Genomic DNA, 14,034 nt, shown 5'->3' with positions numbered 1-14,034 from the left:
AACTAGAATAGAAGCATGTTATATTAGGCCAATTAACTGGGGTGTCCTATGAAACCATGACCCTGAACCTCCAAAGCAAAGAACCAAATTCTACGAGGTATTTGGTTGTACATAAGCAGCCTCATCTGTAAACATTTTGGTGTATATCTAAAAGGACTTTTTTTCCCCCCTAAACAAACAAACAAAAAAATGCCATCCTAAATGATTCCTAAGTTTTCATTTCAGGTAAAACTTTTCTGGTAAAACTACTTCATAGTAGACGGTGTGTCCTTTCCATCGCAAAACATTGTTAGCTGCTCTCTAACTATCCCGATTCATGGTGAACACACACACACACACACACACACACACGATCAATCGGACCATTGTGATCCGTAGGGTTTTCACTGGCTGATTTTTAGTAGATCGTCAGGCCTTTCTTCCTAGTCCCTCTTAACCTGGAAGCTTCAGCATCACAGCAACGCACAAGCCTCCACTGACACGCGGTGGCGGTTGTCCACGAGGTGCACTGGCCGGCAATCGAACCGGGTCTCTGCATGGAAAGCGAGAACTCTACCACTGCCCCCCCATAACATGAAGAGGCACATAGTGTCTACGACTCCGAGATTTTGAGGCTCCGCCCTGAGCAGTCGCCTCGCAGAGCACAGGAAGCACCCCGACCCAGCTCGAGAGCCTTATAACCACGCCTCAGCATAGCGGGACGGGATCCCAAGGCGACCGGCAGGTGCCAGGGCAGGCGGTGCGCGTGCGCGTAGAGGCGCCCCTCGGCTGCCGTAGTTCGCTTTTCCACGTGGGCGCCCTGTTGTCATGGCGGCCGTGCGAAAGCCGGTGCTACTCGGTCTTCGAGACGCGGCAGTGCACGGCTGCCCCTCGGGACCGGCTGCCTGGACCACTAGCAAGCTGGGCGGTGTCCCGGTGAGTGTGGGGTGCTGGTGAGGGGCTCGAGGGGAGGGAGTGGACAAAGCCCCGGGGCAGGGCCTGGGTCTGAGCGCTCCCCCCACCCTCAGGACGCCCCGCCAACCGTGGCAGCTCCGCGGCCGGTGTGCGGGCGCTGCGGACAGCTGCTCGCCCTGGCAGTGCAAGTGTACTGCCCGCTGGAAGGTTCCCCGTTCCATCGGCTGCTGCACGTGTTCGCCTGCGTCCGCCCCGATTGCGACGGCGGCGGCAGGTAGGCGTGGAACTCCCAGAGGGGCTCTGCGGGGTCCTGAGATGGTGCTCTCAACGGGTTGGAGCGGGAGGCGGTGCACCCGGGCGAGTGGGGCGGAGGGCTGCGTGTTGGGGGTGCAGTCCTCACAGCGGACTGTTGTCCCCCGAAGCTGGAAGGTGTTCCGCTCGCAGTGCCTGCAGATATGGGAGAAAGAGGCGCAGGACGCTCAGGTAAGGCGGTCGTGATTAGCGTGTTATGTTTTGCTGTATATTGAGGATATTTTCTGGAATTTCGTTTAAGACATAAATTTCTTTTAAGTGTGCTCTTTGAAGACGAGAGAAAGATGTGGCAGTCAGCTTCCAAAAAGATTACAGCTTTGGAATCCCAGTGAGGCAGTTCTACTCAGTTCTATAGGGTCTCCTCGACGGCAGTGGGTTTTGATTGGTTCTTTGGAATACATTAGAATGGTTTGTGCTCTTTTATTTTCTGAAGATTTTGTGAGTTATTGCTTTTAATTTACACTGAAATACATAGTTTGTTTACTGTTTTTTTTCTGCTTGGAGAAAGGTACTACGTATGTATTTATAATATGCTTGTTATGATGTGTGTGTATATAACAAACATTTAATGAAATGAAATTTGAACTTATCGATTGAAAAGTCAGGCAAGTTGGTAGCTACTAAACAAAATTCAACCTTCCTCTGCATGTAAATGTTTATATGCACGCATATACGTATATATCTATATACACACACGTATGTGTATACATATCAATAGTTCTTACCATGGTGCCAGGCATAGTACTAGCAATACTAAAAATAAAAAGATGAAGATGGTGGTGTCTGCCTGTAAGTGTCACGATTCAGTTGCAGATAATAGAAAAACATTTTGACTCCTTTAAAAGCTAAGAGAGATTCAATACAGAAAACAAAAAAATAATACAGGAAGTTAGATTTTTACTAACTTATTGAATCGGCTGGAGGAGGCAACTCCAGGTGTGACCTCCGGAACCACACCCCGGAACTAGCCTGTCGGGGAGCTGTAATGCTACCTCTCCTGCAGTTAGGAAGCTTAGGTGTGCTCTAGTGAACTGGGAGCTGCTCTTGACAGGACCGTTGGCTCTGTCTGTACCCACAGACTGGCTGCCTTTTGCTTCGTGGCCTGTCTCCCCACTTCACTCTGCCCCAAGTTTGTCTTCCTCTAGTGGACCTGATTGGCATGCCCCTGATTGTGTCTGGAACCCTGGCTGCTAAAGAGTCTGGGACAAGTAGCTCTTCCCTTCCAGCCTCTGCAATACATGAAATACAAGAGGAGTTTGGAATAGATGGTTGGTTGAAGAAACCACATTACTACATCCGCCACACTGCCCCTGAAAAGGAAAGACAAGTATTTAAGTCACCTCTGCATGCTTTTGAATAGATGGGGTCCAGGATGGTGAATCAGAGTATGCCAGAGGAGAAGGGGCTGGTGGTGTGAAGGCTCCCTGAGGAAGGTGAAGGGATGAGTGGCTGAGGCCAAGGGAATAAATGAAATTATTCAAGTGTGCTTGGCCCTCATTCATTGGATGTTCTCCCAGAAACAGGAAGATAGCCTCGCAACTGAGGACTGGTGTGACGGTGCAGATGACTGGGGAAGTGATGGTGAGGAGGTGCCTCCACCACAGGTTGTTTTGGATTTTGGAAACAGCTCTAACAGTGCCAAACACATAGACTGGTCAGCTCAGCTCCGAGACCTCAGCCTGCAGGATGCTGTCCCGGTTGCTGCTCATCCCACACCTCCTGGGGAACAGCTGCCCTTACATGAGGTGCCACAGTTCCTGCCCTACTACATCAGTGTCGTGGATGAGGATGATTACGGGGACTTTGTCAACCTAGATCATGCCCACAGCCTCCTGAGGGAGTATCAGCAGAGAGAAGGAATTGACATGGAACAGTTGCTTTCCCAAAGGTGAGAATGTGTCACTGAGGCTGAGGGATGACGTGGGCAGAAATCTACCCCAGTAGGTACCCTTTGGTTTTACCCCAGTGTGCGGTGAATCTTTTTCAGGCAGGACTTGTTGGGGCCGGGGGAAGCATTCTGCTTCACTTCTCTTGGATGAGGAAGGAGAGAGAGAAAAGGGGAACTCCTTATCAGCCCCCCTTGAGTGAGCTTGGAAGTATTTTCCTCTATTTATAGTGCCCTGAAGAAGATGAACAGATGGGGAAGTCAGGGATGCTAAATGGCTATAGAAGATACGTTTATTAGCTCCTTTTATTTTCTTTTTATAAGTGTTTTTGTAGCAGAAACTGGTGAGTTAGGAAAATGCCACTCTTGGCTGTGCTTTGAGACTGGCCCATGACCTGGCAGTCCAGGCTTGAGGTCAGGCTAACATCGACTCTCCCAGAGCCTCACTTCTCAGATGGGAGTAATAATGGTGTCTTTGTTGTTTACCTCATCAGATGGTTCTGAGAGTGAAAAGGGAGAATAGGCCTTGAAAGCCTTTTTAAACCAAAGTACTGGTAAGAAGGAAGGGTGGTCATTTTTACTCTTACGGTACTGGTGGTCCCTGATTTAGAACGGGGTTCTGTTACGACAACTCCATTCTAAGTTGAATACCTCTCTTTTTTTTTAGTTTTCATCGTTACTGCCTTTTATTATTAGTGTCTTTATAAATTTGATCTATATTTGTCTTTGGGGGTTGGAAACATATAAACTTGGAAATGTATTTTAATACATACATACATAAAAAAATATACAAATCTTAAATTTACTCCAATGGTGAAGAACAGTTGGAGGATGTTGTCATTTTGTCAGTTGTGGCAATAGCTCCACTTGTGGAAGGTTCTGGATCATCTGGATTATCTCTGGGAATGGGAATGGCGTTTCTAGTCAGAAAGTTAGCGAGGGTTGTCATATGGTCCTTTGCTTTTTTTCTTCATGTATTTTGCAGTAACATCTCACTGCATCCCGAATGTGCCTATCGGCTTTAGCCAAGTAATCAGCATTGGGGTCCATGTTTTCAAGCAACTGAAGCCCCTGATTTAGTTTAGAAAACTAAATCTGTACAACAGTGTTTTGAACAGCAAATCATAAAATCGAGTATCTGTGAGTGAACATGTGAGAATGACCTCAGCAGGTCACGTGCTGCAACATTGTATGTGGTACATATTACTAAGGATAAGATGTTAAAAAAAAAAAAAAAATGGACAGCCATCAGCGTGGTTTGTTGTAACTGGAATATGCTGTGGGTTGAGGACTACCCACGATAGCATTATAACAAGATATTTGGAGAGATTATCTGGCTCTTTACCAGGGTTGTTTCATTTGCAGGCTTTTTTAGAGTAATGTTAACAGAGAGTGCATGAAGATGTGTTGGTGTTTGAAAATAATGTATAATGGAGAGAGAAAAAACATTTGGTGTAATGACTTTTTAAATTGCACATAATTACCCCAGCATTGAAAACGGTTGGGGAGCAGGGCTTGGGAGAAGGGTTGGGTAGGAAGCTGCCGTTTTCCCTTACAAGCTATTAAATTGTTCTCAGGTTTAACTTGTGTGTGGGCATGACTTTGATCATTTTTTTTCTAACAAAGATGTCTTGTTTACTCTTCTAAATACTGTAATTCTTGGATATAAACAGAAGGTTTTCTGCTTCCCTCAGTCTTCCTAGTGATGGTGATGAGAAATATGAGAAGACCATAATTAAAAGTGGCGATAAGATGTTTTACAAATTCATGAAGAGAATTGCAGCTTGCCAGGAACAGATTTTGAGGTAAAGGAGGCATGTTTTCTTTTATTCCATTTCCTGAGTGTGCAAGCAGTACCCTTTAGCTGGGAAAACACTAAATGAGGAAAATATAACGAGAAAAGCAACATTCCCACAACCAAGGGAAAAACTACTGTGAAGAACTTAGTGTATTAACTTCACGTATTTTTTGTGCGTTTACATGCATGTGGGTGTGTAGGTATGTATGTTTTTAAAGAGCATAATTGGGAATCATACAGTATAATTTTTTGCTTTTCACTAAGTATTCGTTCGTATTGAGAATTTTTTTATATTCAAATTTCTTTGAAAAACTTTCTTTTTTTCTGCTTTTTTTAAAACTTGAATTTCGAATAGGTAATAAATTCTTGAGGTTCAAAAATGTAAAATATGTTTATGTGTATGTATGTATACGTATAAATATAATGAAGTATTCTATCCCAGCTGTCCTCCCTCTGCTCAGGTAACCACTGTTACCAGTTTCATACATCTTTTCGGAGTTGTTTTATGCATGTACCAGCAAATATGGTTGTATCTACTTACTCCCCGCTTTTTTACACAAAAGGAAGATTCTAGACACACTCTGTATTCTTCTTTTTAAACTCCACACTGTATCTTAGAGTACTGTATCTTTTCAATACATCGAGAGCTTTCTAGTATTATATCTGTTGTGCATGTGTGTGTGTCATCTGTTTAACGCATTTCCCTGTTAATGGACATTTAAGGTCATTTCCAAACTTCTGCAATTACAAATAATGCTGATGGATAATCTTGAACCTCTTTCATGTGTGCCGCTGCATCTGTAGGATATGGTCCTGAAATGGTATAGCCAGAATAAAGGATATATGCGATTGTAATTTTGATTGATAGCATCAGATTGACCCCCTTAGGGGTTGTACCAACTTTAATCCCTACTGTCGATGAGTGAGTGCCTCTTTTCCCACAGCCTTGTTAATAGCGTGGGTTTCATACTTTTGTATTTCTGCTCGTTCAAGGTGAAAAGGAACATCTTCGTATAATTTTACTTTACTTTTTTCTTACAAGCATCTTTTCCTATGTTTAAAAACCATTTCTATTTATTCATATGCTTTACCCATTTTTCCACAAGTTCTAGATTCTTATTTCAACTTTTAGGAACTCTTTATATTAGGGATTATATTGATTGCTCTTTATTGCAGTTAATTTACTTGTTGTTTGATTTGCTTATGAATGTATCATTATGTATTTAATTGCTCCCATCTATTTTGTTTCAGTTTTGCAGTTTTAATGCTACATTAATGAGCCCTTGTGGCACAATGGTTAAGCGCTCTGCTACTAACTGAAAGGTTGGTAGTACAAGCCTGCTAACGGCTCCTCAGGAGAAAACTCCTGGCAGTCTGTTCCCATGAATATTACAGCCTAGGCAGCCCTATAGAGCTGTTTTACTCTGTCACATGGGGTCACTGTGAGTTGGAATTGACCCGATGGCACACAACAGCAAGGATGCTGCATTACGCATGCTCTCCATAAATCTTAGAATTTGTTATGATTTTCCCATGATCTAGTTCCAGAAGTGAAATTGTAAATCAAAGGTCCAAAGTTTAAAAGTTCTCAGTGTATATTATTTGACTAGTTTTTACTAACTGGTACAAAGCCAGATTTTATGAACATGATTAAGCCCTGATTCCTGCATCCTAGATGACACCTAAATAAATTGGTGAAAATCCAATTCATTTTGTTTCCCCCATTTTAATTAGGTGTGTCAGCTAGAAATCTCATAGCATGCGTGTCCTCATGAAAACATGTCCAAATCATGATACTTTCAGCAGAATTTTCAGCCTTAGCAAACACTGTCTAAGCATGTGGCACGTTAAAGGCAGCAGTTCTCAGCTGGAGACCACCCTCTGGGGTGAACTTCTTCACCCATGAGAATCAGTGCCCCCAGTGAGCCGCTGCTCCTGAAGGGCTGAGTCACTGTGTGCTGGGGCAGGAGCAGGGTGGTGCGGAGCTGGAATGAGCAATCCTGTCCTCATGGCACCAACTGCACAAACCAGTCCAGGAAGACTAAGATCACCCACCTCTGGTGCCAGATTGTGTGGTGGATACCCAAACCTGCTCCACATGCCAACTGCATTGTTTAGAAATCTTAGTTTTCCTTCCCTGGCCAGTTCAGACCCTGACTGTCCACATAACCTTCTATCATCCCTAGCCACCTGGGGCTAGGTCAGTGGGTACCAGCTGTAGGCTTGGGGGTTGTACTGCAATGGGTTTCTCTTATGCATGGCCTTTCTGGCCTTGAGTTTATAGTTTTGCCTCAGATGATTGGCTGGGCCACAGTCTTACAAGGGATTAGGTCTATTACTATGCAAACAGGGTACATAAAACTCACCAATAAGGATTCAGTGGACTTGCAGGGATTCGTAGGCTTGTGGCCCCAGCTTCGAGAGCCATGCATTGAAATTGAATATGAGGCCCAATCCCACAGAGGTTGAGGGGAACCTCAATACCATCAAGAAGAGTTTGGAGTAGGTGGATTCTTTGGACCCGGGCCCCTGGCTGAGAACCTTCTAGATCCAGAAGAGAGAGGTATAACACTGAAGACAGTGAGAAGCAGCAGCAAACATAGCAGAGCCCAGCAGCAGAGAAATGGCAGCAGCAGTACAAACAGTGGGAACCAGGAGACTGGTGTGAGATGGTGTGATGGGCTTGCTGGCCCACAGAAAGAGAGAGACAACTGCAGTGGGCTTGCTGGCCCACAAGGAGAGAGAGCTGAGCACCTACAGGTGGGAGGATTGCTGTCAGAGTGGTGTGCCCCTGGGCACTTGTCAGTGGAGCTAAAAGAGCTGTATCATTTGCATGGGCAGGGCAGAGGCCTGGGAAAGCCCAGCAGTAGAGACAAGGCCTAGTAGGAGAGGTGAGGCCCAATGGCCAAGAGAAGGGCTGCTGGCTGGCTGGCTCGGCCGAGAGAAGGGCCTGCCTCCAGCACAGCCAAGAAGAAGCAGAGAGTTGTCTTGGTTGGAAGCAGTCCTGACTGACAGAGGAGGCTTGCTGGAAGAGCAGAATGTTCTAGGTACTTGTTGGAAGAGCTAAAAGAGCTGTGACACTTGCCCGAGCAGGGCAGAGACCCAGGAAGGGCTAGTGTCAGAGATAAGGCCCAGCAGCAGAGACAAGACCCAGTGAGGTCCAGTGGCCAAGAGAAAGGCCTCCGGCTAACACGGCCAAGAGAAAAAGCTGAGAGCAGTTTTGGTTAGAAGCCGTGCTGATTGACCAACTGTATCTTGTCTTCTCAGTTGTATCACCTTCCAAGTTGATCCTGATCCCAAGTTGTAGCCTATAACTTCCCTAATAAACCACATAATCGTGAGTATGGTCTGTGAGTTTTGCATGGCCAATGCACGGAGTTATTGAAGTCAGCTAAGAAGTGGGGAGGACAGCTCGTGTCTGAAATGGCCAAAAAGGTGGAGAGTAGAGGTATGTCTGACCTTCATCTGTTAGGAACCAGCTTTATGCTGTTTGTGTCACTTCTATTAGGTCTCTAAGGTATATACTAGTGAGTGGAATTGTTGGATCCTAAGGTAATTCTGTTTTTTGAGGAAGTACCGTAATGTTTTCCATAGTAATTGTACCATTCTACAGTCCCACCAGCAATGGATAAGGGTTCCAGTCTCTCCACATCCTCCCTAAGGTTTATTGTTATCTTTTTTTTTTTTTCTTTAATCAATGCCATTTCAGCCATTGTGGTTTTCATGGTATCTCATCATGGTTTTCACTTACTGACTCGATGGCACTGGGTTTTTTTTTTTTTAATGGTTAATGATCTTGAGGATCTTTTCATGTGTTTATTGGCTGCTAGAATGTCCTTTTTGGTGAAGTGTCTGTTCATGTCCTTTGCCCATTTTTTAATTGGGTTTGTCTTTTTGTTACTAAGTTGTTGACGTTTTCTATATATTTTAGAGATTAGACCCTTGTTGTTGTTGTTAGGTGCCGTTGAGTCGGTTCCGACTCACAGCGACCCTATGCACAAGAGAACGAAACACTGCCTGGTCCTGCACCATCCTTACAATTGTTGTTATGCTTGAGCTCATTGTTGCAGCCACTGTGTCAATCCACCTCATTGAGGGTCTTCCTCTTTTCCCCTGACCCTGTACTCAGCCAAGCATGATGTCCTTCTCCAGGGACAGATCCCTCCTGACAACTTGTCCAAAGCATGTAAGACACAGTCTTGCCATCCTTGCCTCTAAGGAGCATTCTGGCTGCACTTCTTCCGAGACAGATTTGTTCGTCCTTTTGGCAGTCCATGGTATATTCAATAGTCTTCCCCAGCACCACAATTCAAAGGCGTCAACTCTTCTTTGGCCTTCCTTATTCATTGTCCAGCTTTCACATGCATATGATGTGAATGAAAATACCATGGCTTGGGTCAGGCGCACCTTAGTCTTCAGGGTGACATCTTTGTTCTTCAACACTTTGAAGAGGTCCTTTGCAGCAGATTTGCCCAATGCAATGTGTCTTTTGATTTCTTGACTGCTGCTTCCATGGCTGTTGATTGTGGATCCAAGTAAAATGAAATCCTTGACAACGTCAATCTTTTCTCCGTTTATCATGATGTCGCTCATTGGTCCAGTTGTGAGGATTTTTGTTTTCTTTATGTTGAGGTGTAATCCATACTGAAGGCTGTGGTCTTTGATCTTCATCAGTAAGTGCTTCAAGTCCTCTTCACTTTCAGCAAGCAAGGTTGTGTCATCTGCATAACGCAGGTTGTTAACGAGTCTTCCCCCAATCCTGATGCCCCGTTCTTCATATAGTCCAGCTTCTCGGATTATTTGTTCAACATACAGATTGAATAGGTATGGTGAAAGACTACAACTTTGGTGCACACCGTTCCTGACTTTAAACCAATCAGTATCCCCTTGTTCTGTCCGAACAGATACCTCTTGATCTATGTAAAAGTTCCTCATGAGCACAATTAAGTGTTCTGGAATTCCCATTCTTCTCAATGTTATCCATAATTTGTTATGATCCACACAGTCGAATGCCTTTGCACAGTCAGTAAAACACAGGTAAACATCCTTCTGGTATTCTCTGCTTTCAGCCAGGATCCATCTGACATCAGCAATGATATCCCTTGTTCCACGTCCTCTTCCGAAACCGGCCTGAATTTCTGGCAGTTCCCTGTCAATATACTGCTGCACCCGTTTTTGAATGATCTTTAGCAAAATTTTGCTTGCATGTGATATTAACAATATTGTTCTGTAATTTCCACATTCGGTTGGATCACCTTTCTTGGGAATAGGGATAAATATGGATCTCTTCGAGTCAGTTGGCCAGGAAGCTGTCTTGCATATCTCTTGGCATAGACGAGTGAACACCTCCAGCACTGCATCTATTTGTTGAAACATCTCAATTGATACTCCATCAGTTCCTGGAGCCTTGTTTTTTGCCAATGCCTTCAGAGCAACTTGGACTTCTTCCTTCAGCACCGTCATTTCCTGGTCATATGCCATCTCTTGAAATGGTTGAATATCGACTAATTCTTTTTGGTATAATGACTGTGTATTCCTTCCATCTTCTTTTGATGCTTCCTGCATTGTTTAATATTTTCCCCATGGAATCCTTCACTATTGCAATTCGAGGCTTGAATTTTTTCTTCAGTTCTTTCAGCTTGAGAAACGCCAAGCGTGTTCTTCCCTTTTGGTTTTCCATCTCTAGCTCTTTGCGCATGTCATTATAGTACTTTACTTTGTCTTCTTGAGCTGCCCTTTGAAATCTTCTGTTCAGTTCTTTTACTTCATCAATTCTTCCTTTTGCCTTAGCTGCTCGACGTTTGAGAGCAAGTTTCAGAGTCTCCTCTAACATCCACCTTGGTCTTTTCTTTCTTTCCTGTCTTTTCAGTGACCTCTTGCTTTCTTCATGGATGATGTCCTTGATGTCATTCCACAACTCGTCTGGTCTTCCGTCACTAGTGTTCAATGCGTCAAATCTGTTCTTCAGATGGTCTCTAAATTCAGGTGGGATATACTCAAGGTCATATTTTGGCTCTTGTGGACTTGCTTTGATTTTCTTCAGTTTCGGTTTGAACTTGCATATGAGCAATTGATGGTCTTTTCCACAGTCAGCCCCTGGCCTTGTTGTGACTGATGATACTGAGCTTCTCCATCGTCTCTTTCCACAGATGTAGTCAATTTGAATTCTGTGTGTTCCATCTGGCGAGGTTCATGTGTATAGTCGCCGTTTATGTTGGTGAAAGAAGGTATTCGCAATGAAGAACTCGTTGGTCTTGCAAAATTCTGTCATTGGATCTCCGGCATTGTTTCTATCACCAAGGCCATATTTTCCAACTACTGATCCTTCTTCTTTGTTTCCAACTTTTGCATTAAGTCACCAGTGATTATCAGTGCATCTTGATTGCATGTTCAATCAATTTCAGACTGGAGCAGCTGATAAAAACCTTCTATTTCTTCATCTTTGGCCCTAGTGGTTGGTGCATAAATTTGAATAATAGTCGTATTAACTGATCTTCCTTGTAGGCGTATGGATATTATCCTATCACTGACAGCGTTGTACTTCAGGATAAATCTTGAAACGTTGTTTTTGATGATGAATGCAACACCATTCCTCTTCAAGTTGTCATTCCCGGCATAGTAGACTATATGATTGTCCCATTCAAAATGGCCAATACCAGTCCGTTTCAGCTCACTAATGCCTGGGATATCGATGTTTATGCATTCCATTTCATTTTTAACTATTTCCAGTTTTCCTGGATTCATACTTTGTACATTCCAGGTTCCGATTATTAATGGATGTTTGCAGCTGTTTCTTCTCATTTGGAGTCGTGCCACATCAGCAGATGAAAGTCCCGGAAACTTTACTCCATCCATGTCATTAAGGTCGACTCTACTCTGAGGAGGCAGCTCTTCCCCAGTCATCTTTTGAGTGCCTTCCAACCTGGGGGGCTCATCTTCCAGAACTATATCAGGCAGTGTTCCACTGCTATTCAAAAGTTTTTCACTGGCTAATGCTTTTCAGAAGTAGACTGCCAGGTCCTTCTTCCTAGTCTATCTTAGTCTGGAAGCTCAGCTGAAACCTGTCCTCTGTGGGTGACCCTGCTGGTATCTGAATACCGGTGGCATAACTTCCAGCATCACAGCAACACACAAGCCCCCACAGTACGACAAACTGACAGACACGTGGGGGAGACCCTTATTAGTTATGTTATTTCTGAAGGTCTTTTTCCAGTCTGTAGGTTGTCTTTTGATAAAGTCTTTTGATGAGCGTAAATGTTTAGTTTTTATGAGATCGCAGTTATCTGATTTGTCTTCTGCTGTTCATGCATTTGTAGTTATGTTTTTTACCCTATTTTTATAACAAATTAGGCTTTCTATATTTTTCTCCCAGGAACTTTATAGTCTTAAGTTTAACATATAGGTCTTGTATCTATTTTGAGTTAGTTTTGTGTATGGTACGAGGTGTGGGTCCTATTCCATTTTTCTGCAAGTGAATATGCAGTTTTGGCACTGCCGTTTATTAAAGAGAGTGTTTCTTCCCCATTGAGTGGATTTGACCTCTTGTCGAAAATCAGTTGTCCATAAGTAGGTGTATTTATTTTTTGCTTCCCAATTCTGTTCTGCTGGTGTTTGTGTCTATCCTTGAGCCAATACCGGGCTGTTTTGAATACAGTGGCTATATGGAATGTTTTGTGTGAAGCCTCTTACTGGGTTCTTCCTTTTCAATGGTGCTTTGGCTATTCAGGGCCTCCTTCCTTTCAGTACAGAATGTTATTGGGATCTGTATCCAGATTGCCTTGTATCTGTAGACTGCTTTAGGTAGTATTGACATTTTCACTATGTTCATTCTTCCAGCTTATGAGCATAGAAGATGCTTTGCTTTATGTAGCTCTTTTGTAGCCTCTTGTAGTAATGTTTTGTAGTTTTCTTTATATAAGTCTTTCATGTCCCTGGTTAAGTTAATTTCGTAGGTATTTTTCTATCGTTTTGGGGGCTATTGTAAATGATATTTTCTTGATTTCCTTTTCTGAATACTCCTTGTTAGTATAAAGGAACCCAACTGATTTTTGTGTGTAGGTCTTGTACCCTACAACATAGCTGAATTCTTCTGTGTGATCCAGTAGATTTCTTGTGGAACCTTTAGGGTTTCGTATATATAGGATCATGTTATTGGCAAATGGAGATAGTTTTAGTCCTTCCTTTCCAATTTGGATACCTTTTATCTGTCTTTTTTGTCTTACTGCTCTGACTAGGACTTTCAATCCAATATTGATTGAGAGTGGTTCTAATGCGCATCCATGTCTGGTTCCTGTTCTCAAGGGGAAGGCTCTCAATCTTTCTTCATAGAGAATAATGTAGCCAACATTTCTCAATATAATTAAGGGCATATATGCAAAACCAACAGTCCTATTTTATCAAGAAAAGGTGTTGGATTTTATCAAATACCGTTTTTTGCATAATTGATAAGATCATGTGATTCTTTTCCTTTGTTTTATTTATGTGGTAATTATATTGATTGATTTTTTTTTTTACTGTGGAACCACCCTTACATTCCTGGTATGAATCCTATTTGATGGTGGTATATGATTTTTTTATGTTGAATTCTGTTCACTCCAGTTTTGTTGAAAATTTTTGCATCTACATATTCATGAGGGATATTAGTCTGTAATTTTCTTTGTTTTGTGATGTTTTTGCCTGGTTTTGGTATCTGGGCGATGCTGGCTTCACTGAATAAGTTAGGGAGCATTCCTTCCTCTTCTGTGTTTTGGAAGCGTTTGAATAAAATTGGTGTCAACTCTTCTCCAAATGTTTGGGAAAATTCTCCACTGAAGCCATCTGGTCCTGCATGTTTTTTTTGTTGGAAGTTTTTTGATAACATCTTCAATCTTTTGTTTTATGGGCCTGTTTAGGTTTTCTACCTCTATTTGTTGGCAAAGAATATTGAATATACCACGGACTGGCGAAGAATGAACAAATCTGTCTTGGAAGACTACAGCCAGAATGTTCCTTAGAAGTACGGATGGTGAGACTTCGTCTCACATAATTTGGACGTGTTATGAGGAGGGATCAGTCCCTGGAGAAGGACATCATCCTTAGTAAAGTAGAGGGTCAGTGAAGGAGAGGAAGACCCTCAATGAGATGGATTGGCTTAGCGGCAAAAACG

General features: G+C 43.1%; 1 protein-coding gene across 1 annotated transcript in view; it reads left to right on the top strand.

The window, feature by feature from the left end:
* The first annotated feature begins 788 nt into the window (after positions 1–788).
* PDCD2L (programmed cell death 2 like) overlaps positions 789–14,034 on the top strand; it is a 33,931-nt gene continuing 20,685 nt past the window's right edge. Inside the window, exons 1-5 of the mRNA XM_010596094.3 lie at positions 789–915; positions 1,008–1,168; positions 1,317–1,377; positions 2,724–3,094; positions 4,786–4,896. Of these exons, the coding sequence (XP_010594396.1) occupies positions 808–915; positions 1,008–1,168; positions 1,317–1,377; positions 2,724–3,094; positions 4,786–4,896 (812 nt within the window). The 5' untranslated portion in view covers positions 789–807. The remainder of the gene's footprint in view (positions 916–1,007; positions 1,169–1,316; positions 1,378–2,723; positions 3,095–4,785; positions 4,897–14,034) is intronic.

Source organism: Loxodonta africana, chromosome 21 (assembly GCF_030014295.1).
Source record: "Loxodonta africana isolate mLoxAfr1 chromosome 21, mLoxAfr1.hap2, whole genome shotgun sequence".
Taxonomy (NCBI): domain Eukaryota; kingdom Metazoa; phylum Chordata; class Mammalia; order Proboscidea; family Elephantidae; genus Loxodonta; species Loxodonta africana.
This window is presented reverse-complemented; position numbering and strand designations above follow the sequence as displayed.